A 23,637-nucleotide genomic window follows, 5' to 3' on the forward strand; every position below is an offset into this window, starting at 1 on the left:
TGCAAACCGTCATATCGTTATTATTTGAGTCCAATGCTATATAATGTCATACAAAGTGAAGTGACAGGTCCAATGGTAGGATAAAGCATCAAGAACCAGTTTCATCATCTGGCGGTTTAAGAGACTCTTCATGTCTTTACAAAATAATCAAGTACGTCAAGTGACCAAAGTAAGAAAAATAACAAAAAAAATGTCACTGTGGATTTCAACTGGTGTCTGGATGAGAACATCACGAGCTAACAAGTCATGCCAGCAGCAGTGAAGCTGACCAAAGGGGCATTAAAACAGAGAGACGTGTTGCTGTGAAGGGAAAGAAGGGGGATGAGAGGGCAGGAGCCATGTCTCAGGACCTCTACGTTAAGCTTTGCTGAGCTCAGATGCCAGATGAGGTGGCTGTGGCCGGGTCTCAGCTGCGCAGTGCCAGCAGAAAGTAAGAGAAGGAGTGTATCCTGTTTGCTCTCACTCTGTTAAATGTCTCAAAATGAGCTGTTCTGGCCAGCAGCAGTACAAACACTAAAAGCAAGGCTTTCTTTTCCAACCCAAAAAAGCATAAACATATAAAAATGGCAGGCTTTTTCTTTTAAAAGAACAATGATTAAAGTAATAAAAACATACAAAATTCTTTTTTAAGTCTTCATATATTTACAATACAAGGCTGAAGCACCTTTTAAAATTCTTATTCTCAAATTCTATTTTGAAATAAAACATTTCCTTAATTCTTTCCAAAAAATGTGCATTTTCTAAGTTCTTCCCTAATTCTGAACAGTTCTTTGTTGTAACACAGTACCACCAGGTAGTTCTTCAGCTTTTTATTCTTAAGTGCATTTCCAGTTCAAAAGCTCATGGCCACTGTGATCAAAATCAGTCCCGACTGGCCAGAAGCCTTTGGAGCGTTCAAGTCTCTTTGACGACACCCCTCCTGGGGCAGCTGCTCCCTCATTGGCAGGATTGTCTGTGTGGCTGTGGCGGCGAGGGACGCAGGGACTGAACAACAGAGCAGCAGGGACTGAAGACTGTGTGAAAAGCAGGTGCATGTGTGTGTGTTTGTGTTGATCTTCAGGTACTCCTGCCCCACACTCTCGCTGATCTTGGGTGTTGGCTACATTGGCACGCATTTAGTGGCTTGTGGCACAGTCCCTGGCTGGCCACAATCCAAAGACTGCCCTTCCTTCACTTTATGGTCCTGTATCATCCATCCACTCCACTCACTCTGTATCCAGCCAGCCATGTTCTCCTCTGTGGAGCCGTGTGGACCAGGCCATGTAAAAATAAACTCTGGGTGTCAGTCTGAAAGGGGAGGGAGCCTGGGGGCCATCAGGTCGCTGTGTTGGGGTCACCTGGGAGGGTAGCCCTTGTAATGGCCGCCTCTGGGCCAGTGTGTCTGTGGCAGCGTCAAACACTTCCTGAAGTGCTCCAGCTCTGCTTGTAGCTTCTCCCGTTCCACTGCCAGCTTCTGTCTCTGGGACATCAGCTCCTACACAACCAGGACAGCAGAGAGGGAAGACATTCAGTGTGAAGTTAACATAAAACCACAACAATGAGGATATGATTTCAGTTAAGACATCAATACAAGGGTGAGAAAACTCAAAGAGGAAACTGCAATGTGAGGATAATACAGTGCTGCAGGGATGACATTTTTGTAGGCTAGCCTGGAAGTTGGCATCGCTCTGGTTCCCTCCTCAAAAAGCCACTAGGAATTTTCCACTGCATTTTGGATTAGTGCAGAAAATAAGTTCTGCGGCAAACAAAAGTTTATGATTCTGACATTTTTTACAGCAACATAATTATCACAAACGAACACCATTTTTATGATTTTTGAAATAAGGCTATAAATAGGCTATAAAGAAAAACTATGCCACAGTTGCATGACTTCACGTCACCACCAAGTAATTAGTGTTTGGCGTGATAGCGTTTAATGTCCCCAAAAACATCTGTAGTCTTATTTAGCTACTTGTTAGCAACTGCCTTTTTTTTAGGAAACATAATAGTTGAAAAATTCACAAGTGGGGTGTTTAGTGATGTATTTTATGTCATAGACCAAAATGTGAAAATCTTGTAAGCTTGTGTTAACCACAGATCTTATTTCAGGCATTTAACCAAAAAAATATTCAAAAAGTCATTTAGTTTGAGACCAGGGAACCAGAGGTAGTAATATGCAAACTCATTTCCAGATTTAATGACACATTCATGCAGCATTCTATTAATGGATGTTGGATACTGTGTGTTAACATGATTTTTAAAACCACTTCTCTTGCCACATTATAAGCTTTTGCAGTTTTTGACTTGCAATTTATGAACTGAATATTTAGGATCTTTGAGCCTTGCTAATTCTTTCATGTTACTTTGAGAACCAACACTGGATAAAAACATTCAAATAAATTAAAATTTGCCAGCATAGCTGCCTGTTTCATTGTGAACTATTTACTTCAGTGGAGGGGCTCAGTGAGTTTCCATTTGAAAAATGCTTTGAGAAGAATGTAGATGGAGTTGTCCTCTAAGCCATTTTGTCCAGTCTGTGTTTATAATATACTGTGTATATTATGAAGGACAACAAAAGACATATTGTAGAAATCAAAGGGAAATGTGAAGGACGTAGGTGCTGAAATATTTGGGCTTAGAAATGAAGCAAAGTCTCATAAAAGGCACATTAACAGCAGTGTTGTGTGTGCTTCTTACCCCCATGGTATGAGACAGCTGCTCAGCAGTCAGACTGAGGTTGTAGTTCTGAGCTTCTAGTCTTCGACACTGACTCTGCAACACTTGTCGCTCCAAACTTTGCTCTAAAGCAAAAACAACAGTTGGGGGTTAGAAAATAAAATGTGAAAACTGCTAAATCCAAACCACATGCTATCTAAACAGCAGATGTTACAAGTCTGATTCACCACAAACAAGGAGCGCAGAAAATATGTTTGTTCTTGTCCCTTGGACTGATCAGATGGCTACTGAACTTAAGATGTCTGAATTTACACACTGGTTCAAATCCTGATTATAGATGTATTTGCATTAAGACAATTGAACTGTGTACAGGAAAGATAAATACCACCCTCTAGTGATGACAGAACATTACAACAACTGCAAAAATTCTACTGACTATTTTTCTATTGACTTCAACCACCAAACAGTTTGTGCATGTTTCAGTAAGTTAAATTTACTGCCTTTTAAGACTGTTATGAATGCAATTTTTTCATCAGTGGTTACTGGATCAATGTTGTTTTGTTATGTAGTGTTTGCAGCAGGATTAATTCCAGGCCAAGACCTCTAAAAATCACACATGGCATTTCAGGCTTAAAATTCAACTGAACAGATTTTAGATTTTTTTTAAGGACCTGCAGAAACCCTGCAAACAATATGTGACTGTAAACTACTGCTTTACGATAAAGACAATTTATGTCCAAACACAAATTTTCCAAGAATAAAATACTAAAATTCTGCTACCAAATACTAAATTACATACTAAATTATGAAGATATACAATATTGACATCTAACAAAAGTTAGGGTTAAAAAACCTACACGATACATAAAACTCAGGGTAAAAGGATTTTGAGCAGCAGCAGTATAATCACTGCACGTTCGCTACGTCTGCTTACCTTCAACATATTCCTGATAAGCCTCAAATATCGATTCAATCCCCTGCCACTTGGAAACAGGAGCTTCCTCTTCCTCCTCATCGTCTTCCTCCTCAGAGTCATCTGGACCAGACAGGTCCTCCCTCGTCCCTGAGGCCTCCCGGTGTAGCGGTACAGAGAAGTGCTGCCCGTTGGGCTGAGGGTGAGGTTGCGAGAGCGGGTGGGGAAATGAATGTGCATTTGATTGTGAATGCGGCTGCGGCGGCCGGCTGGGGGCGCTCTGAAGCTCTGGAATGTTGTAGTGAACAGACGACTCCTGCAGGTGAGACGACTCTGACATCCCCGTGGCTCCACCTACAGAACAAGAAGGGAGAGAAACAAGGGTAGAAGTATTTTAAAGATGCACCGACTGATCGGCTGGTGACTAGAATCAGCTGGTTTTGAGCTTGATCGGCCATGACCAGCTGGTCAGTGTGAGATAAATCTGATTCTGTGCCAGCTGAAGCGCTGCATGATGGTTCATGTCATGAGCACAGTGATACACACAGTGAGTTTATGTGTCAACTATGACTGACCATACAATCAAAGCTTAGACTGATTGAAAAGTTTCAATGTGTTAATATTATGTTGCAGTTCGTCTACTTTATGGGGATTATGTGGACTGTAAATATTCTATTTCCTCACAAAAAAGTGTTCTGGTGTGCTCCAGCAGCACTACACCTATGACAGCAAGGTCACTCCTGTATTCATTGTGAGAGAAGACAGGAGGAGAAAAGAAAGGCTGCAGAAAAGTAGATGTGGAGAGGTAGAGCAAGAAGATGTCAAGGTCTGGCAGTAAGTAAAGAAAAGTTACAAACATGTTTGTGTATGCTGTCAATTGTAGGTCTTATAGGAAAGACAGACTGCATTGAACTGATGCATCTCTAGAGCATTTCATGCATCTTTATTAATTTCAATAGCTGTGAAAGGTTTAGTCGATTAATTTAGCACTATAAATAATGATTATTTACATTTTTGTTTATTGTTCTGCTGATTGTTTTGTCAATTGAGTTGTAGCCTGTTACATTTACCTTTAAATAAAAATCTAGAAGTTTAAGCCCTCAGTGTTGTGGCCATTTTTCGCTGTGGTGAAAATGATATTGAAAATCAATATTTTTCAAGGTATTGTATCAATGTCAGAAATTCCAGTATTCTGGCAAACCTGGAAGATGTGACCCTTTCTGATATTTTGTGATGAAAAAAGAAACAATGTTTCTGTCTGACCTGTCTCAGTGCTGTAAGGTGGTCTCTCTACTGCCTGTTTGCCACCATCAGATACAAATCTCTATCACCGTTGCTTGTCTGGTTACCTTTGTGTTTCTGCAGAGCCTTCTGAGTGGACTGAAGCACAGACTCGTGGAACTGCTGGGCAAATTCCTCTGGCGTGAAGCTGTCCCAGGGTTTGGTGCGTCCGTTGACGCTGTGAAGGCCCTCTTTGGCCTGTAGGGGGAGCGGGGGCCGCAAGCTGTTCAGCAGACTGGAGCTCTTCTTAGAGATCGGCCCCTCACTGGGCCCCCGGGCCTTGTCTGGGTAGACAGCTGGAGATGGGGGTTCCTTTGGTCTTAATGTGTCCCCGAGGGGTTTCGGGTGGCCACTGGGGGATGCCGGGCAATGTGAGGAGGGGCTATGCGGTCTGACACTATGGTGGTCTTCTGACTCAGAGGGAGGCTGGGCAAACGCAGTATCTGCAATCATTTGAACATGTGTTAGTCATGATGAGGTCAAGAGCCACATTAGTTGTAGTAACTTCAGATACATCTCCCATCCAGACAGATTACACAAATGAACAAATACCACCAAAGTGTGTATATTTATCTTCATTAGCATGTGTCTCACCAGAGATCTGTGCTGGAGGGCTCTTACACAGTGGATGAGGGGCATGCCTGATGGTATCCAAGGTTACACTCTTTTCTTTAATGGCCTGAAGCAGTTCCACCACCCTTTCATTATCTGAGCAACACAGAAAAACACAACATCTCAATCTTTGTAGCATTTGTCCTGTAACTATGTGTCTTATTCACAATTTCATGAGCACATATTTCTGCTGGTGTGTATATGCATGTGTGTGTGTTAAAGGAGGGTGGCCTGACAGCGTGGGAGGGTGTGCGCTGCCATCTGTAGGCAGCAAACAGTAAATCAAGAGGATTAGACGAGGATCACTGTAAGCCCACTGCTGCCACTCCCAATTCCTTGTCAGTAAATGTGTGTGTGCGTGCGTGTGCGTGCGTGTGTGTGTGTGTCGATGAACAGAACCTTGACACACGCCTACATTTCTAACTAGGGCAATGTAAAGCCTTAAATTATGCATACACTGTTTAATATATGCTGCATATAATATAGGGGTGTGAAGTTGACGTGTTCATTGTTTGACCCCTTTATGATTTCCTTCAAGGCTTGAGTCAACATGTTAATGAGAACGCAGCTCATGTAAAGCAGGCAGATCTCAGCCGAAGTGAAGCGTCAGCAGGCTGCAGAGCCGACTGGGAATGACTACCACTTTCTAAAAGCTAAATGAGCGTGCAATCAGTCTTCTTCTTTACTCTGCTGAAATGAGATGTCAAAGAGAAGAGAAATTATATGAGTAATGGATGGGGATGTTTGCATGCCATGTAAAGGGCACTGGGTCAGTTATGTGATGCAGTGGTTTCAAAGTAGCTTGCTAAAGCAAACCAATATTGTTTAAGTATTTATTAGTGTCAGTAAAAATTTCCCTCACCTCGGATATTTTACCATTAAACGCAAAGATGTTAGCTTCCTGGGCACGCCGATCTTTTACTTAAGTAACTGAGCCGTAGTTAATTTAATTAAAAAGAGCTAAGAGGCATTGTTACACACACTTCCACATACTAATGCTGTTTCTTGAAACATAATTAAAGAAAATGGTTGGTATGGTTAGAGTAATTAGAGTTAGAGTAATTGTGACAGAATCACCTATAAATAGATTTACAAAGCGTTTCAGAGCAGCTTTAAACATGACTAAGTAAATTAAAAGTGTGTTATTGAGTACCTGCTTTGAGGAAAGAGTTTAAAGAGAAAGTCAGAATTATTTATAATGGGCTGTAATAGGTACTTATCAATAGTCAGTGTACTACAACAGGTGCCAGTTGGCACACATCCAGGAACCTAAGCTAACTTAAAAAAGGTCCACCTACAAATAAAAATTGGTTAGACGGCCTTTTTCAAAAGGGAAACTGCTGTTATGCAAGCCAAATATTGCCCTCTCCAAACCAACTCCATAGGTGAAATCGAAACTGTGACAAACTATCGTTTTGAACACCAAAGTCAGTCACAAACAAAGATTGAGGATTGCAGCAGATTGAGGCAGCAGTTGACAAGCAACTTCCATATTTCTGTAAAGTAAAGGGTCTGGAGAGAGCAATATCTGGCTTGTGTAACAGCAGTTTCCCATCCGAAAAGGACAGTTTAGATGGACCTTTTTTAAGCGGCTAAAATATCTATTGTTTTGTCCACAGTAGTTCATTGCTTATCTCCAAATTGGAGATGTGTCAACCAGCACCTACTGTAGGTAATACACTGGCTATTGGGAAGTACCTCATACAATTCTACATCAATTACTCTGACCAATCCCCTTATTTTGTGTATTACTGTAAACTCTCTTACCTCTCCTTTGCTGCATGGTGACATGGGAAAGTCTAAACATGGTGAGGAATCGCTTCTTATCCTCCAGCTCTGGTGCTCGGTCCATCTCCTCAGGTGTGAAGCGTGTGCTGAGTTGGGCAGGAGGAGGGGGAGGAGTGCGTTTCGAGTGTGAGGCAGGTGGCGAGGGGCTGCGCTCCCTGAGCATCCGCCTCCTCTTCCTTCTCTTCTGCTGTACCAGCTCATCTCGTCTGCCCACCGTAGTCAGGCCAAACACTCCCAGGAAGTCCAATTTCTGTGCAGAGAGGCAAAAAATCTTATTAGCGCAATGTTCTGTCATGAGTGCTTGTGCGTGCCTCCATCAAGGAGAGCACAGAAAGCGTATGTACTGACAGGTGTTTTACCTCTGTGGAGTCATCCAATTTGAGTGGGGGCTGCTCTGCCACTCTCCTGAGATGGGCTCTCACCTCCTCCTCATCACTCTCATCATATGAGTCATCCAGCTCATAGTAGTAACCTGCACCAAACGAAGAGGTCACTACTGACACCTTACTTTTTAAATCCTCTAATAAAGTTAACTGTTACATAAAACAAGATATACACTGAGTTCCACAAACGAAGAGTAATTTAATCAAAGATTAGTTTGAAATACTTAAATCCATATTTAAAATTAAGTAGAGTTCTGTTGCACAATTCAAAACTTATCTCTGTTTAATAAATTCACCTTTAGCAATGTAAATCTGATTTAAATAGTTTTAGCAGTATAGAGACGCTTTCTTATCCACATTAAAAGAAATAAAAATAAGTCTGAGTGCTCTTGGAACCCAGTAATTATAAAATGGGGAGGGGTCATTAGATTCCCCTGCTCAGTATTCCTGTAACAAAATGTTTCATTGTTTTCTAGCTAGCTAAAAAGTTTTAGAACATCTTATATTGTTTGTTAGCCTAGGTAGTTTACTTATGATGGCTCAGCAGAGAAGTGTTTTGCCTAATCCATCTCAAAAAGGCAGCCATTTTAATGGGTCATAGTTTAAATTGGAGTTCAAAGTTTTGGTGCAACAGAATTAAATTTGATCTATTTTAGAATAATTTCAATTTTCAATTTCAATTTAATTTTAAAATATTTTATAAGCAACGTAAATTACATTTAAACCATAATTGAATTAGGGTTAAAAATGATTCCTTGTCACACAACCCAGCCTTAGTCTATGATTTTTCCAAACTAAATAAAAGCACATGTTATCTGGTGTAGTCCACAGTATGGTGAGTACCTTTTTCTCTGGCCTCCCTTCTCCTCTTCTCTTCAAGGTCCAGCTTGCTGACGGGCCTTCGGTGCTGCTGAAGGAACTCGTCATAGATCAGCATTGTGTCTGGACCCATCCCCAGTGTGGCTACCTGTCCCATTCCTGGCCCAGCGACCATTCCTAGCCCTTGTCCGTGTCTACTGTGCCCTGGATGTCCCTGGAGGCTCTTCAGTCCAGCGTTGTTTTTCACAGCTCCCTCCAATTCATACTGGCTGGTTAGGGACAGCGATGCCCTCTGCTGGCTGAAGAAGGTCTGGGTGGATTTCTCCAGATCAGCAAGGAATGTGCTGGGCTCCGGCAGGCCCGGAGGACCTCTCAGTTGGGGATACTTCTCCATTGCTCCCCCTTCTCTCCGTCGTGCTCCGTCCTCATATTTTGAGGGCCCTGGGGGCAGCCGGCTGAGCTCGTAGTGTCCCATCCCTGAGGGTTCGTGGTTACGCCTGGACTCTGTTTCGATGAGAGATGCAGGGTTCCACAGGGTAGTGGGAGGCGGAGGGTGGTGTTCACGTTGTGGCTGAGGAGGTTTGGGAGAGATGAGTGGCGGAGGGGCGCCTAAGTGAGGGTGGAGTTCCCGGCTTCCTGGTTCATGGTGATTTGGTATGGATCTATGGATATACAAAGGAACAGCATCTGCTTATCTGTATACACTACAATATCCCCTATCTCCTATAATATTGATTAACAGTGTTTTCCAATCACAAATGCAGCACAGAGGCACACCATAGAGCTCATATGGCTTGCCTTTTTCCCTTCATCCCTGTCAGTATGTCTGTGACTTTGTGTATCTGTGCAAAACAGTGTTATCAAGCCCAGACAGAGTAGCCCAGAGCAGAGTGAGGATGTGGCCAAGGCACACAATGTCCTCCAGATATACAGGCCTGGTTTTGATCTGTTAGGTCCTTGTAGTGTGGCATGTGTGCACACACGCACACAGTGCAAGTTAAGAGAGCGGTCTACTGAAGAAGAGTCCAGGGGCAATGTTCCCCTGACAGACAGGCAGACAGAAGAAAAAATGACTGACATAGGGAGAGTAAAGAGGGCAACAGATTGTCGAAACGAAATTGTGCTCAATGATGTGTGCGAGAGAAGAAGAAAATATATGTAAAGGGAGAACAAGGGTGACAAGAGCGACTTGAAAAGGAATAATGGTATGGTGGTGGAAAAGAAATGGCAACAGTGGGGAAAAAAGAAAGGCAGATGGCTGATGGACACTGTCTCGAGCGTCTTTCCAAATCAAACCTGGCAGGAGCGCACACTGCATGACCAGTCAAATTATCTATGCCTCCTGTTGGTGTTTGCATTTCTGTGTGCGTGTGTGTGTGTGTGTGTGCGAGAGAGTGAATAAATGTGTGTGTGTGTTATCGGCAATCTGCAGCCTGTGAGCTGTGATTCTGTGATTATACCGTGGGGTTACTGATAGCAGACGCGTGTATCTGTCCCGTCCTACCAGTTCAGCATTAACCACAACCTCACGTCTGAATCACACACAGCAACACAAACACAGGCACAGTAACAAAGGAGGGTAAGTCAGCGGCTTACGCTGTGCAAGGTTGAGAGGATTAGCCAGGAATTAGCCTTTGTGTATCTTAGCCGTCCCGCTCACTGCCTGTTTGAAACCTCCACCCGCTACTTGTGAAACAGCAGTCATCAGGACCGCTTTGCACCCTACATCAACACCTAAACATAGCTGCCTGTTTGCCTACATGTCAGCCCTGGAAGGAAGCATGTACAGAAATAGAGTAGACGTGATGCTCCTGACAGGGTTTATCTTTTTTCCAGTCCTGCCTGAAAACAAACTTCTAAAGCATGCCAGCTTCTGAGGCTTCAAAACACAGGCACAACTGTCCCTATCAGGCCTGCAGAGACAGGCAGCCAAACACCCCAAAAATAGTGTGTAGCACCAACAGCATGCACACATTTTGGTGACACAGAGACCCCAGAACTGCTTGCGTCTATCAGATAACATTGGCAAAACAAATTCACCAAGCGGTGTGTAAATAAATACTGCACTGGCATGTGGTTAAAAATTTTAAATGGACAGTTTGGATTATTTCGTTGCTTTAAGTGGGTTCCTGCAAAAGTTGGCTAGACTGCATTGTGAGTTTTGTCTCACCTGTGCGAGTCTGTCCTGTGATCTGGTGCGTCACCTGGACGACCCAAGTCCAAGTGCTGCTCCAGAACCTGCTGGCGGAATTCAGACACCTGGTACTGACGATCCTCCTTCTCCTGCCGCAGCTTGCGTTGCCGGGCCAACCACCTCTCTTCCTCGTTGGTCCTCTGAGCCATCATTGAGGCTGAGAGCCCCGGCCCTACAGCGCCGGGCCCCATGTAGAGGCCGTGGCCTGAGATTAGACCAGGAACGGGGTGATGCGATTGGACCATTGAAGAGTGTAGTCCTGGTGGGACTGGTTTGGGAGCTGGAGGGACGGGCTCTTTGGTTTTGTCTGCAGAGGGAGAAAGGTCAGAATCAACATTTTAATAATAGGGCTGTAACTAGTAACACTACCGTGGCCTCCAACCCAAATAATTTTTCATCCTTAAGTTTGTTACTTTACTTTTCACAGTTAGCTTGGTACATATTGTTAATAGTATTTACTGTTTGTTTTTGTATAATAGTGTTTCAGAACTTTCTGATTATCGCCGATCGCTGATTAAACACTACAGAAACAAAATTAATAAATATATAAATAAATAAATAAAAATCATCTTGGCTCGTCTTTCCACTGCTCCAACAATCACCACTCTGGTTTGGTCAAAATAAACACTTAATTCACAGCTAGTGCATTAGATGTGAAAATATTGTAGCTGGGCATGCCGTTTCTCCGTGCTGCTTCACTGATGTCCAACCTCCCTCTCACTCCTCTTTTGGTGATATTTTCACATCTGATGTGAGTTATTACAACCAAACCAGACCTGGTGATTGTTGGAGCACTGAAACGATGAGCCCAGATGTTTTTGATGAGTTTGCGGCCAACTTACTTCCTCGCTCTCATATCTGATATATCTCATATTTTTTATGGAACTTATAGGAACTACCAATACCAAATAAATTACAGATATATCTGCATTTGAACATTGTTAACATTTAAGATAATGTAAATACAAAACTCAACTAAATATATAACATATGTCTAGCATTTGTAGACATTTTAAGGTGGAAATGGTACATATTATCACTTTAGCTGATTATCATCAATTGCTGCAGATAAAATTTTCTTTCACTTGACGAGTTGTTTTAGCTCTAGTTGATAAAGTGTTATAGGGACAAGTGTGTAGAAGCAGAATGATTGTAACTTAAGGAAGCTACAGGGGCAGCATGGACACATACCAGCCCGATTAGGGGTGAGTCTCTCAGGCTTGGTTCGGTCCTCCTGCCCCCTCATGGCATGGAGCTCAGCCAGGTAGTGGCTCTCTACTCCAGGCATCTTGGACGCCTGCAGCTCCTTCTCCCTCAGCGCCCTCTCCTTCTGCCTCTCCAGCTCCTTCTCTCTTTCTCTCTCCTTCTCCCGTTCTCTCTCACGCTCTCTCTCCCGCTCGCGCTCCCTCTCCCTCTCCAGCTCCTTCTCGCGCTCCCTCTCCCGTTCCCGTTCTCTCTCTCGCTCCTTCTCCCTCTCCACCTCCCGCTCTCTCTCCTTTTCGCGCTCACGCTCTCGTTCACGCTCCCTCTCTCTCTGCCGCAGCTCATCCTCCAGCTGGAGCCTAAAAAGCAAAATGGAGATGGAAGCAGGAGAGGAAAAGTCAGTGAAATTGGGAAGAATATTCCACAATCACAACAGTACTGAGATCTACAATCTTAGAAATAAATATTAACTGGAACCATAAAGGGTTATACCTAGAACCATCTGTGAAAGGTTTCTCCCAGAACCCCTTATGAGAGGCTCTACAGAGTACCTTTCTATAGTGTAATGGTTCCAACCAGAACCCTGTCAGGGGGTTCTATCCAGAACTAGAACCTAGAACACCCCTAGGGGGTGCTACTGAGAACTTTTTTCAGAATCTAAGGGTTTTGTATAAAACCCACCCAGGGGTTCTACCAGGAACCCCTTTGTATACCAAGGGTTTTATACAGAACACCCTCAAGGGCCCTTTACGATACGATGCATAGCAACCTGCAGAACATGATATGCTAGGGTTGGTTCCCAAGGAAAAACTGTTATTTTTGGTTCCAGCTGAGAACAAACTTTTTGGGTTCCAAACCAGTTTATTTTTGGTGGAAAATTCTCAGAACTGTTCAACATTAGGTACTAACTGGAACGAGGCTGGTTCCATGTTGGTGGAAAAGGCTTATCAGGGGGATCTACCGAGAACCTTTTTATACTGCAAGGGTTTTAGCTAGAACCCACCTAGGGGGTTCTACAGAAAACCCTTTTATAGAACAAAGAGCCGTGCATGAAAGAGCTGTTTAAGGATTTCAACAATCCTTGTAGAACTCTTCCTTCTAAAAAAGGGTCCTCTGGATGAAGAGGGTTCTTAATTCAACCCTTATTGTTACACAGTATCCTGGACAAACCCTTTTCCTCAAAAAGGGTTCTTCAGAAACAAAAGGTTCTGGGCAGAACCTCAGGCCTCCAGAAAAAAACCTTTTTGGAATCCATGTACTATGTGAAATGTAGTTGTGATTGTACCAGTGGGTGTATTAAGGCAACGTTACCTCTCAGACTGCAGTGCTGACAGTGACGGGTGTGTGAAGTCTCCAGGGTAGCGGACCCCTGGCAGGTGCATGTGAACAGCGGAGGGATGAATGGGGGGTAAAGCTCCCCCTGCTGGCAAGGAGTAGAAAGGTGACCTCAAAGCAGAGAGGCAGAAGGGGTCATCCATCCTGGGAGATACGGATTGCAACAAGAAAAAGAAAAGAGAGAAAGAGAAGGAGTCAGTCTCCCTGTGTGACAGCGCAGCATTCACTTTCATTAACCTGTGTGCCTCCCAAAGAAGCGACATCTCAGGGTCCTCCATCTTTCAAGAAAGCAGTAGCATCTGTCAGCTAACCTCAATCACCACACAACAGCTAGCGAGAGCCTGTGCTGTGTGTTGATGCATAACTGTGTGTTTCTGTGTGTGCGTGTGTGACATCCACTGCTCATCCCCTCATTAAATCCATTACAGCACAGTGTGTGATGGGTGCTGCAGTCCTCTGATCTTGCTTGGTTGACAGACCAGGGGCATGCAGCCTGTGTGATAGCCCAAAGCAAGCACGGTCCCTCTCAACACACACATACACACACAGCCACATGATCATACGTAGAAGTATACAGTCAAAATCTATGTATTTTTGAACATTTACTGCACATAGATTTTCTGCTGGTGGTGTTTTCTCTATATGATCATGGGGCTGTAAAGAACACAAAACATATTTTTCCTGATGACAGAATGGACAAGCCACATGTTATCCCGGGTGTTTAAACAGCTCAGGGATTCTTTTCCAGTAATTTCTGAAAAATTATGTACAAAAAATGTCCAAATATATAAGTGGCTATCTTTTTTATGTTCATATTTTATACACAGATATAACCTATGTTCAGGTTTATTTGTTTCACGCATACGTAGATACAAAAAAAGGGCATGAAGGAATATAAAAGTAAGCATGAGGGTGTGGACAGAAACCTGTAAGGACTTATATGAAAACCACACCCAAAAGACATACAGGAGTTAAAATACAAACAATACAAGTCACCAATACATTTTAAATATTAGTGTTGAGAATTGCAAATATAAAATGTATAGAATTGTACTTAAAAAATACAGAGTGGTTCATGTATTCATGTTTACAGTATGAGCAACAGAATGCCTGCATTTTTCCAAATCAAACGTGTTTAACAACAGAGCATTGAGGAATCCAGTACGTGTACATTTTCATTCACCAAGATAACTCTACTATATTTAAAAGAAAACTGACTATGGGGTGTTTTATACGATGCAAGATTCTTAGCCTGACAAGTAGGGGAGTCATGGAATTGTAAAATTAACAATAATATCTAAAACTATGTGGTAAATCTGCATCCTTATATATCACTTCAAAGACAAGTATGCAGATTTCTAAGAATACTGGTGTCAGAAATGAAAAAGTGCAATTTAAAAAAAGAGGTGCACTTGGCAGAACAGCTTTAAAAAAGTTGCTTATCCTTTAGTAAACCATTTCTGCAGCAACATTTTGTACAAATAAGTTGCACAAGTACTTGCCTGTACAATATTTCAGTATGATAAGGATAAATTAAATTATAATATAATGTTAAGAAACATGTGATGCGTACAAAGCCCCTTTTTTTTTTAGAATCCCAATAAATTTACTGATCTCATTGCAGTAAAATCAACTTATTCTCACCAGGAGAGTTTAGCATCAATCAGCATCAAAGTAAAATAGGCGTATTTACTGGCTTGGTTTAGGAAGTTTCAAAATTAATATAACAACATTAATAATACAAATACAGAGTTATGCTTGCTTCATTCTACAAAAAATAGAGACCCATACACATTTTGGAAAACTGTCAAATAAGAGTACTGCTTGTTTTATGAAGAACTGCACTGTAATTTAGTGAGCACTAAAACATCATTACATCAGCTCTGAAGGTTGTTAATGACATTACTGCAGCCTTTGGCAATAAATATTGATGTATATTTATTTTTAAATCAATCTCTTTAAAAGCATTTTGACACAGCTGACCAGGATATTTTCAAAAAGAGCCTTCTTAGCAGCGTGTCATAAGGTGGAATATATAAAGCTTTTATTTTGGACTCAGTGCTTCCAATAAAACTTTTACAAAGAGGTGCCCAAGTGCTCAGTGCAAAAATCTAACTGTGTTAAGTGATAGTCTGTGATACTGCCTGTGTTTTAACAGACTTCCTTCCTGCCCATGCTGATACTGTGAGTTTGTTTTTTTGTTTTGTTTTCTGTTACTTTGCCTTTTGTTTACCTGGAACCTGATTTTTTAATTTGTACTGCCATCTGTCTCAGTCACATCTCTCTTCAGCTCTCGTACACTCAGTAAAATCTCTCCTTCAGTTAAATAAATATGCAAATAAAGAGCATCAACAAAATATTTTACCTCTGGGAGCAGGAATTCAAGGTCAGCTATACACTAATGCATTTTACTGCTGAGTCTAAGCAGCACCAACACTTAGTTCACTCATACGCACTGGTTTGCACAATTTGCTCTCAGAGGAAAAGGGTGCCAAGTCAACAAAACAAATTAATGGAGAGGCTTATACCTGTATGGCGTGAAGGAAGGGTGGGGCAGGTAGCTGGGGTGGTAGTAGGCAGCTGCGGCAGCTGCAGTGGCGGGGTCCAGGCCCAAGGGCAAAGAGGGCATGCGCAGGGCATCCTCAGTCGTGGCATAGGGCCGGAAACCACGGAGGTACTCTTCTGGTACAGGACCAGGCGGCACTGTGTTAGGCAACTGTCTGGGCAGACTGGAAGCAAGAGGAGGGGTGGGGGTACAACAGAGAAAAGCCATGGTTAGTTTGACTTGTATGTTTACTGTTAAAGAGATAGTTCAGGTTATTTAATGTCGGGTTGTATGAGGTACTTATTGATAGTCTGTATTACCTATAGTAGATGCCTGTTGGCACAGCCCTAGATGGAGAAGCAGAGAGGAATACCAGCACAGAAACTAAGCAATGAACTGCTGTGGACAAGTTCAGCAACAAAGGATATTTTATTCATTGAAAAAAATATCAGGGTAAGATTGTGCAACATTAAGAATATTTTCATCTCTTTACCATGCTGTCAGACAGCCTATTCTGATTTATAAGCTGTGTGATGGTAAAGCAAAGCAGTGATAATATTCTACATATAGTGTACACTTAAACTAATAGTTTTTTTTAGGTGGACCTTTTTTTAAGTGGCTTAAGTACCTTTTGTTACTGATCCTGTCCATAGCAGTGATTGCTTACAGAGCTTTTCCACTGACACTTTTGACTATTCCAAGTAAAACCATTTGTTATTGTGTGACTATGATGAATCCAAACTATCCTTTTAAAACACCAAAGTCACACAAACAAATTAACCAATCAAGGTAGCAGTTGAGTGAGCGAAAGCAATATTTGGCCTAAATATCACCAGTTTCCTGTCTGGCGGGTCTGTCTGACAGCAAGGTAAAAAAAAAAATTAAACTAGTACTAATATAGCATACACTTTTTTTAAGTGACTAAATGACATTTTGCTGCTGACCCTGCTCACAGCAGTGCATAGCTCTAAACTGGGCCAACTCCTATCTACAGTAGGTAATACACTGCCTATTGGTAACTGTCTCAAACAACCTCACTTCAAATAATCTGAATTATCCCTTAAAACATACAAACTTGTGCAAAATCACCAATTTTTACCATCTCTATAAATTAATTCATTTCTAAGTACCAATTCCAACAAGACAAATATCTGTACATTTGTTCTGGCTATTTACTCCACTAAATTCAATGAACTTGTAAATTACTGATCATACACCTATATGAAGTGAAGAAAACTTCTTTTTAAATTGAGAACATATCAACTCCACAAATCCCAAGAAACAGGCAGAACAGTGTGTGTGTGTGTGTGTGTGTGTGTGTGTGTGTTTGTGTGTGTGTGTGTGTGTGTGACTCACTTGAGGGGCTGGAAACGTGAATCCTGCATGACAGCACCAGGGGTGAGACCAAAGGCATAGGGGTTTCCCAGGAGGTGGGCAGGGACGGAGGGGCCACCCTTTTCCTGGGGGAGGGTCCCCTCTGAACCTAGACGTTCCCTGCTGGCCCCACGAGGCCCCGAGTCAGCCTGGAGAGAGATACAGAGAAGAGAGTCTTAGTCATTGTTCGCGAGGACCTGTGACCGTCACGGTTGTCAATGCTCATGGAGTCCATCCCATGAGAGAGAGAGACGGGGAGAAGAATAGGCCTGTTTATGGTGCAGGAGCCTCTCCTCCTACCTCAGGCTCTTTTATCTACTTTCTCACACACACCACCTCCCTGTAAAAATAGACGGATCAACATTTCTCTGAGGGGAATATGTGTTAAAAGCTGTAAAAAAAAAATGGCCTCACCGTTTTTCTCTAATTGTAAACAAGAGATGTCATCCTTATGATTGATGAAGATGTGGTAATGGGAGAAATAGAACAGCTAGAGAGATGATGACTTTGATCTTGGCAAAGTGTGAGTGTGAGTGTGTGTATGTGCGCGCGCGCATGCACATAACTTACACACACATACTTACACACATCTACAGGGAAGACAACAAAGTCCAAAAAGCAACATCCCTCTGCCTCTGTTTCTCTTTCTCTCTTTTCCCTCTTCTCTTTCACCTCCCTCCCTCCCTCCCTCCTTTTGGCAGCAAGCCTGGTCTCACTTATCCAATCCCACAACAAACACACATACGCACTCAGCAGGCACACACACCGTTTCAGCGGTACAAAGACACCCCGCTGTGGGAGTGGGAGTGCATTTTCTGAAGCTTTGGTTTCCTTCTGCCTGCAAATTCTATCGCAGAACAGAGAAACTTACAACCCTTGTAAGTTGTACAAGGAAATTGTTTATGGAGGGATGTACAGTCAAGGAGGATTCTCACAGGTAGAGCAGTTATCTCCCGCAAAAAACAAGACTTAAAGTTGCAGTTGGCAAGGGAACAACTAGAAGGAATGGAAAGAGATGAAGACATAAAGAAGACGAGCAAAGAAGGCAGTTCTTGCCCCGTTAAATTAACCTCTTGGCTCCCTGGAATTAGAGAGTGACCCTACAGCAGTACTGTCCTCCCTCTCACTGCTGCCTCTGATAAAATAAATCCAATTTAGGGAGCCATTACCTCCGCGTCCTGCTCTGCAGCCACTGACCCGGGCTGACACTGATGCGCTAACATCCAATCTTAAATGCCTCTAATGTTTAGACTCCCCACATCCCCCTTTGTTTCCTCAACGCTCCCACTTTCCACTAGTTTAATGTTACTGTTTGCTCCTTGTTGTTTGTTACGCTCCACTAAACAGTAAGGCACTCTACTCAAACCTCCCATCCCCATAAGCCTCCCTCCCTCCCTCCTTCACTTCCATCCTTTCAAAGCTTTGTGATCACGGGGAAAAGATGGACGTTCCCTTCCTCCTCCTCCAATCAGCAGCCAACTGGAAAAAAGGTTCATATATGTCAAAAGAAGTCAATATCAGATAGTAGCTCTGGAACTGCAAGATGCCTCTCTGTCTCCTTCTTTGCTTCTTCTCCTTTTCTGCCTCATTGTCCAGCTCTAGCAGACGCTGATGGGTGGCTGTCTGGAAGTCTTAGTAAAAGCCCTCATGGTCCGTGTGGCAGGCAAGCAGAAACACATTTATGTTTGCAACTAAGGGCTGTTTTCGTCAGTAATTAATCGCCTGATTATTTTGGTCATAGCAAAAAGGGTTATCTTGAGAAAGTGGAAATTAGTTCCCCCTCCTTGAAAAATGTCTAAATGCCATGAGTCCTTGTCTATATCCGGAGGAAATTCTGAATACAGTAAAAGTGCTGCAGCTCTAAATACATTCATTCAAATTTCCTACTTTAACCCACATGAATTTGCAGAAGTCATACACACAACTTGAGCAGCACAAAGACACACTGCTGCAGGTCCATATTACTGATGAGAAATGTTGCTCCAATAATTTCAATATTGTGCCTATAAAAACAGAAGAACCTGCTTTGAATCACAGTGTCTGTCGCTTAATCAATTGCTATTATCACACTGATGATAGCTTCGCTAACTAAGTGATCAGTGTTTAGCGAAGCAGTTATCATTGCTTAACTGAATTCACTGATGCTACAGGTCAGTGTATTTACTTGTGTTGTACTGAAGAGCAGGGGGCACCCTACAATCTGTCACAATTTAACCACTCATACGCTGCTGCATCAGAAAGTGGCCAAAGAGGGAAATGACTACTCCAGTCAAACAAAACAACAACCACTGACCACTTTGATGACACAACAACACGAGAACCTGCTTAGCAAATAAAATCATGAATCAGTATTAGCTCTGTTGGCCAAGTATGTGAACACATTCAAGGAATTTGGTTTTTCATTGCTTTCAATATTCAATTCTTGATTTCCAAGAACAATTTAGAGCAGCCTTAGAACAGCCTAAATGCCTTAGGGCAGACATATTTTTATGTAATTGGTATATTCTGAATTCATGTAAAACAGCAGTATTAGGGTTGGCTTGGCCTTGGCTCAATTAGATCAAGTAACAGTCATCATCCCACAGGCAGTGCTCGAGGGGAGTCACAGTCACAGTCTGAAACTTTGAAAAACCCTGATTTAGAGGAAGGCAGAAATAGACATACAGCTAAAAACATAACTGAAAAAGACAAACATTTAAAACAGATGTGTATGTGAAAGCATGCCTCTATACAAAAAGCAACGATGAACAGCAACATACAATAGGTCTGTTATACTTTAAGGGTTGAACTGCCACTATCTAGTATTCATTTGGTGACCAGTTGCTGCTATGAATTAAATGTGGGTTCTATCTGTGTTCAATATCCTGCGTCATACAGAGTTTGTGTGTGTGATGGCGCCATGGTTTCATAATCATGGCTATGACTCAATAACTGTCAATTGGTGCAATTGCCAGACACAAATTACCACTAAAATTGAATCAACTGTTCCTTTCTAACAATTTTCACAGAAATCCTGTCGAGAGGATGGAACAAAGATGCCTATAAAACAACAAAGCATGGTGGAGCTGCTGCATTTTCACAATTGTCTGACTTCTGCTTCCTACCTTTACAATTAAAGGGTAACATCTATATTTTTCATCCTGGGCCATATTTTCCCATGTTTTTGTGTCTAAGTGACTAATGGGGATTCAGTTTTTGTAACTGGTCCAGCACTGAGGGAGAGCACTGCAGCCGGCAGATGTAATTCAACGTAATTCCTCCAGGCACCTGCACACGGGCCACTAAAAGTGCTTGTTTTTGCCACTGACAGGATCAGATCATTATTGTGTGTGTCTGACAACATTACGGAAAGGATTGTTGTTGTTTAACCAGAAACCGCTGTTTTATTGCTCTTTTATTGCTCTTGCCAAGCTAACCAGACTCCCTTTACAAAAGGGTAATTTTAACACTGTCATCATCATCTTGATTCAATCTCAACAGAAACAACATAAAACTCACAAAAAATGTCTTGGCTCGTCTTTCCACTGTTCCAAAAACGGACATCAGAGAGGCAAGAAATGGGGAGAAATGCGGTAAATAGCCAGGATATTTAGATATCTAACTCCATAAATAAATGGCTTATTTTGACAAAACAGAGTTGGTGATTGGTAGACCGATTGTTTTTGGTGAGTATTATTTCATTTCTTTCCAGCAAGTTTGAGTGAAGATGACAATAACAATGTCAAATTTATAGTTTTGTTTAGGGAGTTTGGTTAGCTTGGCGAAAGCAAGAAAACAGAAACCTATCTTACTCTTTACAAGCCACTCTCTCTCTCTGTATCAACCCTTTCTATCATGTTGTCAGTCACTTATAATAACAATCTGGGTCTGTCTGTCTGTCTGTTCATGCATGTGTGGATGCACGCCTGGAGAAAAACATGCAAAAAGTGTGGGTGTAACAGGTCAGCACCTTGAAAAGCACACACACCACAAAGACAGAACCCTCTGTCCCCATTAGAGAGGCACCTCAGTCACTCAGGCACCTACACATCCAACCAGCCATCCCATTTTGACCTTTCACACTGCCAAAAAACAGCCTTCTATTCTCAAACACACACTATTCACCAGCAGCATGCCATATACACAGTACAGAGCACAAATACAAGCACTCAGACTCAAAGACACATCCATTAACAGCCATCTTCCTCTGTGTGAGCCAGGCCCCTGTAACCCCCAGCGAGGGTGGGAGACCCCGCGCATTGTAGAGCGCTCGTTTACGCCTCTCAGATGGAGCCATGAATCCAAATTGCCAATTAAAAAGCAATTACAGGCAGCAGCGGGAGCAGACTCCTGCAGTCATTAAAGCAAAATGCCAACGCACCAAGCCCTCCCTCCTTCGCTGCCTTGCCTATCACCCCCCTCTGAAAGACAGACACATATCTCAGCCAGAGAGACACTAATCAACCCTTCTAACACACATAAAACAGGATGCACACATATGTACACACAGCAACAAACACGCTTTTCTTGGATTCTGTACAGGCGATCCAGAGAACAGACTGATGCCTCTGTATGGAACTAGTTTCTCTGTATTTCTCCTCCCTCGATCAGACTCTCCTTTTGTCTTTTAATCTCCATTTCTGGCTGTTCCCTTGTCATTGCTCCTAACACTTAAACACCATGCTGTTCCTGTCATATGGAAAAACAGAGGTTGGCATACAGGTATTTTACTCAAGAGAAGATTTGGCATAAAACATGAATGATAATACGCTCAACAAAAATATAAATGCAACACTTTTGTTTTTGCTCCCATTTGTCCCTGCTGAACTAAAGACCTAAGACTTCATGTATGCACAAAAAGCTGAATTTCTCTTTGTTGTTCATTAATTTGTTAAAATGTGTGCTAGTGAGCACTCCCTTTTTGCTAAGATAATCCATCCACCTGACAGGTGACATACAGAGATGTTGACTGAACAGCAGGATTATAACAGTGCCTTGGACTGGTCACAATAAAAAGCTAGAATTTGACATTAACCATGACCAGATGGCTCATGTCCACAAAAAGCTACTCTGTGGCCATCAAATATTAAATTGCCCTACTCTGCTTCTGATTGGCTAGTATTTGCTGCCTATGTTAGGTCTGATTTGTTGGGTTTCAATATGAGAAGTGATTGGTTAGGGTTAGGTTAAGAATATCAGGTTAAACCAATCAATGGCAGGGTAACGCAGGTCATGATTTTGCCCTCCTGGGGAAAAAATGCCAGACTTCTGACTTCAACTCATGAAAAGTTGGAACTAAAACAAAAGTGTTGAATTTTCAGTTTGTTGAGTGTAGTAAACAGAGAGAAGGGGATAAGGGTTTCAGTTTCAGCGGTCCCTTCTGGATCAGCGATTAGCAATGACAGCTCCAGTTATCATCTTTGTTTAAGAGAGATATTTTGATGGCATGTATGTATGTGTGTGTCCCTTTACATCCCTGTGGCTCTTTGTGACCACTAAGCTATATGTGCTCGCTGAAGCGGCACTGCAGAGATAGGAGAGATGCTATGACCCCAGCTTTGGTGACACATTCCCGCTGCTGTCCCCCACAACCTCTACCCCCCCTATCTCAGCCTCTCCCTTGTCCACATCACCTCCTTTAACCTCCTCATTCTTTGGCTGGGTGGCCTCCAAGCTGCTGGAGGCACCACAAACCCGGTGACATGACCTTTTCAATGCGAGCTTGACCCCTTACACACACACAAGCTCCGTGCAAAAGCACACATGCACACAGGATTAGCTACAATATGGATGACAGTGGAGGGCGCTGCCGTCTGTATTTCTTCTGCTCTTTAAAACTTGCTATGCTAAAGGAATGGCAGAAAGAGTGACATCACTGGGAGAGCTCCCCCTCCCAGTTCTGGTTGACCCTTGAACTGCAGAGGGGTCGTTTTGTAAAAGCTACAGAGGGTGAGGGTCAGGGGGGTTGTCCAGGGGAGAGGACAATAGCCTGAATGCTACCACACACTGTTGGCTGGCTGACCTCCTCGCTCACCCTTTGCTATCCCCCCTTCTCTCTGTCTCCGGGGAACCGTCAAAGTGTCTCGGAGAGTTTCCGCATGTTGCCAAGTGCTGTTCATAACCGTGCGCTTGGCCTCAACTATTAGCCCTGAGCTGAGATAAGAAGGCTTAAAGCGAGGCCATAATCCATAATCCACTCCTTATCAAAGCAAGCAGCTCTCCCTCCTCCCTCCCTCTTTCTCTCTCCCCCACTACGTAACAGAGAGCGGCTGTCCAGGGTGACGAGGCGGAGGATGCACTTGACTGCTTGAGTGAAGAGGGTGAGGCTGGAGGTGGGGGGGTTAGGGAGGCTAAAGGCTGCGGACTTGGGAGGGGCTGGTCCAAGGGCAAGAGGGCTAAGTGGGAGGGGGGGCTGGAGGGGCACAGATGTTAGCTGCCGTTGAGGCTGTCACCTCGACGTCCCAGTGGCAGCTGGCATTGTTTAACGCATGGAGCAATGAGGAGGGGTTGAGGGGGGTGGTGAGGGGAGGTTTTGGGGGGAAGCAGACATTCATAG

At 42.9% G+C, this 23,637-nt stretch overlaps 1 protein-coding gene across 5 annotated transcripts in view; it reads right to left on the bottom strand.

Annotated features, from left to right (window-relative positions):
• Nucleotides 1-619: 619 nt before the first annotated feature.
• The window catches only part of gse1b (Gse1 coiled-coil protein b), a 170,117-nt gene continuing 147,099 nt past the window's right edge, over nt 620-23,637 (bottom strand). For all 5 annotated transcript variants that reach the window (XM_084718251.1, XM_084718248.1, XM_084718250.1 and 2 more), the window contains 13 exons: nt 17,085-17,251; nt 15,712-15,912; nt 13,160-13,327; nt 11,837-12,207; nt 10,622-10,952; nt 8,476-9,113; nt 7,609-7,721; nt 7,229-7,499; nt 5,444-5,557; nt 4,918-5,292; nt 3,590-3,922; nt 2,677-2,780; nt 620-1,474 (listed from right to left, as the gene is read on the bottom strand). In XM_084718251.1, the coding sequence (XP_084574377.1) occupies nt 1,334-1,474; nt 2,677-2,780; nt 3,590-3,922; nt 4,918-5,292; nt 5,444-5,557; nt 7,229-7,499; nt 7,609-7,721; nt 8,476-9,113; nt 10,622-10,952; nt 11,837-12,207; nt 13,160-13,327; nt 15,712-15,912; nt 17,085-17,251 (3,327 nt within the window). In that variant the 3' untranslated portion in view covers nt 620-1,333. The remainder of the gene's footprint in view (nt 1,475-2,676; nt 2,781-3,589; nt 3,923-4,917; nt 5,293-5,443; nt 5,558-7,228; nt 7,500-7,608; nt 7,722-8,475; nt 9,114-10,621; nt 10,953-11,836; nt 12,208-13,159; nt 13,328-15,711; nt 15,913-17,084; nt 17,252-23,637) is intronic.

This window comes from Lutjanus erythropterus, chromosome 1 (genome assembly GCF_056507025.1).
Source record: "Lutjanus erythropterus isolate fLutEry1 chromosome 1, fLutEry1.hap2, whole genome shotgun sequence".
Lineage (NCBI taxonomy): Eukaryota > Metazoa > Chordata > Actinopteri > Lutjaniformes > Lutjanidae > Lutjanus > Lutjanus erythropterus.